Genomic DNA, 7365 nt, shown 5'->3' with positions numbered 1-7365 from the left:
TTGACTTCTTGTTTCCGTGTTGTTTTGGTCGAATGTCATTTTCTCTACATCCAAATACACTTGATAACATCAGGAGGAAGTAGTTTTCGGTGAAGATCAGTAAACTCGGACTAATAACTTCCTGTGTTTACCTTTAGTGTAAAATGTCTCAAACACTATCTTTAAAAAAATAATCTAAAAAACGTTTCGCTTCACACAAATATGATTTTGATTATATTTATCCCTTCGGAACGTTTCACTGAGCATAACAAATCCGACCTTAGAACGCTTAGCACGGCTGGGTGTTATCCTGCACACGTTGCATGCTTTTATTTTGAAATATGCGCCATTGTAATTTTGGGGCGAGCTTTTTTTAGCTTGACGTAAAGGTGCTGTCGTCAGTCTGCAGCATCAGGAAGAAAAAAAAAATAACGGGCTTGATAAACACGCTCATCCCGAGGATTATAATCCTAGCGGAAGATGGTGGCAAAGCAGAGGATCCGCATGGCCAACGAGAAACACAGCAAAAACATCACGCAGAGAGGAAACGTGGCCAAGACGCTGGTGAGTCTTCACTGACAGCGAGACACCGGCGTGACAGTATCCCAGATGGGGACGTTCTGCCAGGCGTGTATGAGGCAGCAGCGTGTCCGTGGTGATGGAGCCGAGTCCAGCTGTGGGTCAATTGTCATTACATGTGTGGTTTCAGACCGGTGTGTGAGCGTGGGCTGCCCTGTGACAGGGCTGTCCGTCAAAAATGTAATCTGATTACTCTACGGTTACCGCCCTACAATGTAACGTGACTCTATTTACCAGTAAAGTATTTTGTTTTTAAATATAAAAAAAATACTGAATACAATGAATTTTTTTTAAAAAAATCTAATTTTTTAAAGAAATTATAACAGGTGGAAAAATATTCACTACTGACGTTGAAAGTAGACTGCAGTCTAATTGGTCCCAGTTCATTAGAAGCAGCAAAAGGTCATAATATTGTAAATGTAACACCATAGATTTAAAAAAAAAAAAATGTTCGGCCAAAATGTTTTATACCGATTACGAGCTAGTTTATATTTATTTTTGATGTATCCAGGGCTGTACTGTAGGCCCGATTAGCTAAGCGGCTAATCAAAAATGTGCTAATGATTTGTTTGTAGATGCAATGCGCTAGCAGCATTTTACCTGAATTAAAAGTTAGCCATATACATGCAAACGAGCACTGATAGACTTAAAGATACTAAGATTCACAGAAAAGGTATCATAAATGACGTTAGTACTACCCACATAAATGTGTAAATATGCTAGCTGCTAATGAGATGCTATGGTTTTAGATTGTTTTATACGAATGTCCTGATTACATTATTATAGGCCCGTCTCACACAAACACATTTAAAAATGCCAGTGAAGTTAGATTTAAGTGAGGGAGGGGCACACAGGGGAAGTTTACGACGGGTGTGAAGACTTTTGGGCCTTTAAACTTCAGTGTTTTTCTACATCCACAGATGGTTTCTCCCTGTGTGGAAACAGCTTCAGACACGTGGCCGTTATTGTATGAGAACTTCATCCCGCCGCACGTGACAGTGTCTGTAGTCCCTTCCCCACCGGCAGAAAAACATCCCACAGGATGATGTCATCCTGTGGGATTGATGGGTACTCCCTGAAGGAGTCCAGACAAAATGACTGCCGCTGTTTTGTCCCATGATTTTTGAACTCCTGAATCTGCACCTTTCATCATTGGACTGCATTACCGTCAGTACAATCACGGCTGTTATTTTAGGAACTGTCAGAAAGTTGTCATCGTAGCTGTTGTGTTTATTTTTAGTATTAAATACAAAAGAGCCAAACAAAAGCCATGGGGAATGTGAGTGACAGCCAGCATGTACAGTCTAGTAGATACAGTGTAATGGAAAAGTTTCTGTCTAAATACTGTCAAAATACTGATAAAGTAACGGAGGATTGATTTGTTTGTTAACGAAGGCGTATAGTTGAACATTTAAAATGGAGGATTGATTTGTTTGTTAACGAAGGCATATAGTTGAACATTTAAAATTATTTATTTAGGCAGAAAAGGAAGAAAGTGTGTTGATAAAAAAAGATCTGTTGTTAAAGACGCAAGCTTAAATTACAAAAAAATTCTCAACTTTAAAAAAAAAATTTAACAAAAAAAAATCTAAATTTGGGACAAACTTTGGTATTTAATTATATTCAATTATACATAAATAATAACATTTGATTAGATTTTTTGATTTAAAAAAAACTTGGTGATGCAATTCAACTGTGAAGTCAAATCCATTGCGAAACCTTCAGGTCCAAAACGACGCGACATTAATCCAATATTAGATATTTAACAATTCATTTACAAATTCAATATGGAGGACGCTAATATCCTCCTAGCTTAACCCTGGGGCTAATTTCTCCATCTCCTCCATCCAGACTTGGCTTTACTGTAAAAACCTGAATGGCTCGACCCATTTCTCCTGCTTGGTCTACTTTTTTTTTTTTTTTTCTTCCCCCTCCCCCTCCCCCCCCGGCTTCCCCTGTAGATTTATGGAGTGTGTGATTTAGTGAGTGTGGACAGTTCAGTGTTGCTCCAGCGTATGCTGTGTTCAAGGGATGAAGAGAGCGAGGGAGGGAGGGCGATAGGGAGAGAGGGAGGCATTGTGGTGTATGCAGTATTGTGATGGTGGTCATATCAGGACAATACTCAGCGCTGATGCCACCGCTGCTGCCAATCATGCTGCGTTTTATGTAATCGTGTGACTCCCTCCTTACATGAAGCTAATTCAGACCAATCTTCACCGCAACATATTTAAATTTAATTGGTTTGTTTTTTATGCATGTGTGTGTGTTTCTTACAGCGACCACAAGAGGAGAAGTATCCTGTGGGCCCCTGGTTACTCGCCCTGTTTGTATTTGTTGTGTGTGGATCAGGTATGTTCCTGTGGTTTAGGCAAAGAAACTGTGTTTCAGAGTTTTACTACTGTTTACGAATTACAAATATATTGTGTAGGTCAGTCTGTTTGGTTGTTTGCTACATTGCATTGACCCCAATTTTCTAATTTATCATTTAGTCAATGCATGAAAAAAAGCAACAAAAATAATATTATTAGATATCAGGTTAGATGGATGATAAAATTGATAAAAATATGGCAGAAATAAAGCAAAAATAGTCGCTAAAATTAAGGTCAAAATAGCAACAAAAAAAATTATAAAAAAAAACAAATAAGTAGAAAAAGGTACCAAAAGTAGGACGAGAATAGCTAGATATTAGTTAAAAGCTAACACTAAACAGATATTAACTCCAAGGTACCAAAAAACAAAGTAGTAGATAATTAATGTTAAAATGAAACACACCAAATGTTAACAGCTACATGTAAAGCTAAAGGTATCTTCAGTGAAGCTCAGGTTTAGCTAAAATAAGTCAAACTTGTAATTTGAGACCAAAAAGAGGACAGAATTTATTCTCGAAAAGTTCAAGAATGCATTTGAAATAAAGTTGAAATGTTAAGAATTGAACCTCCTTGACCTTGAGAAAGAATTTAATTGCCACTTCAAACATTTTAACAATTTTAACAAAAAAATGTTAGAGATTTAAATGTCAGCAAATGTTAAAACATCATGTGAAAATAAAGACCGGAAAAAGACTAAACTAAATATAATATTTCAGATCCACGTCACTGTAACGTTCGTTCTTTACGTTGTAACGGCTACTTCCTGTCTACTTCGTAATACTTTGGTCAAACACAGACCTGGTCTAACGAGTTCATTAACGAGTCCGCCTGTGTGATTTCAGCCATATTTCAGATTATTCAAAGCATCCGCATGGGAATGTGATCCAGAATCGAACCCCCGACCCGTGTCCCACATCTGTCCTGCACTCACCTCGCCTGCTCACCCTGTACCCCCTACCACAGGCCCAGAGATGGACACCAAGCTACAGACACCGCAGACCTCAGAGAGAGAGAAAGGAAGCTCCCCTGCCTGTTCATCAGCTCCTCTTCCTCCCCCCTCCTCCTCCTCCTCCCCCTCCTCCTCTTCCTCCCCCTGACATGTTCCTCATCTTGATCAGTGTTTACAGTTGCAGTCTGTGGTACTGACAGCTTTTCTATGGACAGTCTAAAACCACGCCTGCTGAGGTTCGTGTGTGTGTGTTTGTATGTGTGTCCTTCCGCACATTCTGCACCTGTGTGAGTGAGTGTGTGACACCGTACTGTAGATGTGTGTGTGTGTGTGTGTGTGTGTGTGTGTGTGCAGTGAAAACATGCCATAACTGTTTGAGTATCTGTCTGTGTTGTCTGAGAAAAAAAAAAGTTTTTCAATTAAATGTGGAGCACTCAAAGGACCAGCTGGTCTCCGTCCCACTTCTGTTGACTCCGTGTCTACACTGAGGTCAATCCCACAGCACGTGTGAAGCAGTGAAGGACTTTTAAAGGAACTGTGACACCACTTTAGTTGTTTGACCCCAAGGATGGCCATTAATTAGCAAAGGAGTGCCCACCGTTAGCTTGGTCTCTGTGTTGCGAGGGATGAGTCGTGAATGTGTGGTGGCTCCACTACGCAAAAGTTGTTAATGTCATTTTTTAAACTGAGTCTGGAGAATATTCTGTGCTTCAAAGTTAAAGCAGTTCTTCTGAAAACTTTTTCTACAGACTGGACTACTGATGGCTCCCTCCATGACTATCATGTCCACACATTCACAGCTTTTGTTTTAAAACTAAAAACTAAACTTTATTTCAAGCACATAAATTGCTCTTCTCATTAAACCAAGGGGGGAAAAGAAGGAAATAATAAAAAAAAGGAAATAAGAAGTGAAACCTGATCCTGAATCCTCACACACATCTTTCCTGTGTCTGCTGCAGATCTTTTCCGGTCGAGGTTACAGCGGTGAGACTGACTTCAGGTCAGTATCAATGTCTGACTTTGATCTGAAACAGAAACAAATATATGAATGAGAAAAGAAAAAGTCTTTTAAAAAGCAGCCACATGGACATCATACATGAAAGAGATCTTTAGTATTAACCAATCAGGTGCAAGTTTTATCAACTCCCAAAACCAGCCGTTTTAATTTCTCTTCAAATCATAGTACTGTTGAGGTACTAAACTTAACTGCTGACCACTGACGAATATCCAGGTTCGTTCTTGAATCTCTCACTTTCTTCCATGCCACGCTTACGTGAAGCCGTCCTCGAGTCTTCTCCACAGAAGAGGTGGGTGGAGCAGACAGTGGCTCATTAGCATTTAAAGGTAAAGGTAGGACGTTGTTTAAAGGATCCAGCTGCGGAAAACATGTTATTAACATCTGATCTAGACATCAGGGAAGAATATTCATTTGCAGTGAATGAACATAGCCATGTCCCCTTATAGAAAACTAACACCACTTCACAGTAAAGGTTAAGGTTTACAGTATCACAGTATTTTTGTCCAGATTACTTCATGTTTCAACATGCTTTTTAAAATACATCGTAGTAAAGATTAAAAATAAAAACAGACTATTATGAACAAAATTAAGTATTTTTGTCCAGATTACTTCATGTTTCAGCATGCTTTTTAAAATACATCGTACATCGTAGTAAAGATTAAAAAAAATGCTATCGAGGCTCACTTTGGAATTTTTGAGAAACATATCATCCCATCACGACAGGGGTCTTTTCTCAGTCCACTTCAGGCTCCTGTTCACAGTGTCTGGCACATCAACAAGAGGAGAATCATCACACATCATTACTTCATTTTACTGAACCAACTTAAAAGTGTCATTTGAACAGAAGTGCCCAACTGCCTACAGACAGACATACAGATTTGAAAGCCTCAAGTGCTGGACTGAAGTTCCAAAAGAAAGAATCTGGAAAGAGCAAGGACATTTAGAAAAGAAAAGAAATCTGGCAGCAGAAGTGAAGAGCCATGAGGGAGGAAGTGAGGGGACGCTGAAAAAGAGTTACTCACTCTGGCTGATGTCCTGCGGGGAGAAGGTGAAACGACACTGCGGCACTCCACCTGCCAAAACTTTATAAAACATGCAGTACATTCTTAAATGAAGCAAAATAGTTTAAGACGGTAAATGATATAATATTTCTGAATATTTAGAAATACTATAATGGATATTGTAGCTTAATCTACTGTAGTCTGAGTGCAGCTCGTAGGGAAGAGAAGAACACTCCTTTTTTTTGTAAATGCTGTCAATTGAAGAAAATTGGCAAAAATCTGTATCAGCAAGTCAGGCGTGAGATTATATTGAATTTATCGGCAGATTCTCTCTGGTGAATAGAGCATGAAACAGGCAAGAAACTAAAATCTTTCTGACTTCTGTGTGTAATGACTAGTAAACAATACACAGGAATCCTGATTAAACAGCTTCAGAGCAGACCAACTTAATATACCACAGAGTAGGAAGTGCTGAAGCAGTACAGACAAAATAAATAGTCAGTGGCTTCTATCCCCCCACCCCCCGCCCTTCCCGACCCCAACAGGCCGTGTACACATTTAGTCATAGTCACACCAACTTGACAGAACCAATTGGGAAAAACACAAGTAACCACAAACGTATTCTTCCTTAAGCATGTTTATTGAAGTTTGTGAAGTGCGGCTGTCAAGTGCAATTGTAGTATGTATGTTACAATATCTTATCCAGTCTTTGCAGAAACATGCACAGAACATGAGCATACAACTGATACAGAGTGAAAATTGAAGGAAAAAAAAAACCCACACCACCAGACTGTTTTTTGTTTTGTTTGTTGTTTTTGTGTGTAGTTCAAAGATATAGTTCATCCAGAAGTATTCGTCCAAAAAAAAAAAAAAAAACACATAAAAAAAAAAGTAAAGGTGCAATACTTGGAGGGAAAAAAAAGAAAAAAAGAAGTAGAGCAAAGTGAAAACAGTTGTACAGTCCAGAGTGGATTTTTGCGATACGGTACATGAGCAGCCTGATCGGCTGTTTGTTTGTTTGTTTGTCTGTTTTCGTCAGTTAAATAACCCTAAACTCCTGTCCATCCTCAATCCTGAAAATACAGCAATAAAAATAGACGACACAGAGTGGGCAAGATTTGCACGTGCCTCAGCGTTATCTGCTTCAATCTGTGTGACCTAGATAGCATCTGTCGTTTTACTCCACTCCCACTATTTTACATCGTACTTACACTGTACAGAAATATACATCATCTTCTGCCCATCAAACGTTAAGGAGAAAAAAAACAAAAGAGATGCAGCGTAGCCCTGTGTCTGGCCCTGTTGTATCAGGTTTAAATTACACATGCCACCGCGGGGCTCAGACAGTAGCAGTCGTCAGCTCTGTCACGGGCAAAGTCAGAAGCTCAAAAGTGAAATACTGAAAATATCATCATCTGCATAAGAAACCACGATTTGTTCACCCCGTCGACCCGAAGTCGAAGTAACATC

The 7365-nt window shown here is 39.3% G+C and overlaps 1 protein-coding gene and 1 long non-coding RNA gene across 2 annotated transcripts; one reads left to right on the top strand and one right to left on the bottom strand.

Moving 5' to 3' along the window:
• The first annotated feature begins 331 nt into the window (after positions 1–331).
• On the top strand, positions 332–3892 carry serp2 (stress-associated endoplasmic reticulum protein family member 2). Its single transcript, XM_008328872.3, has 3 exons — positions 332–543; positions 2835–2907; positions 3770–3892. Exons 1-3 carry the CDS (start codon positions 460–462, stop codon positions 3808–3810), a joined length of 198 nt encoding a protein of 65 aa, XP_008327094.1. The 5' UTR covers positions 332–459; the 3' UTR covers positions 3811–3892.
• Positions 3757–7359, bottom strand: LOC112488318 (uncharacterized). Its single transcript, XR_003052248.1, has 2 exons — positions 5579–7359; positions 3757–5251 (listed from the first exon to the last, which is right to left on the bottom strand). It is a non-coding gene; the product is annotated as an uncharacterized LOC112488318 (long non-coding RNA).
• Positions 7360–7365: the final 6 nt, after the last annotated feature.

Source organism: Cynoglossus semilaevis, chromosome 16 (genome assembly GCF_000523025.1).
Source record: "Cynoglossus semilaevis isolate Cse_v1.0 chromosome 16, Cse_v1.0, whole genome shotgun sequence".
In the NCBI taxonomy this organism is placed as follows: domain Eukaryota; kingdom Metazoa; phylum Chordata; class Actinopteri; order Pleuronectiformes; family Cynoglossidae; genus Cynoglossus; species Cynoglossus semilaevis.
Note: the sequence above shows the minus strand (reverse complement) of the source record. Positions and strands in the feature narration are given on the sequence as shown.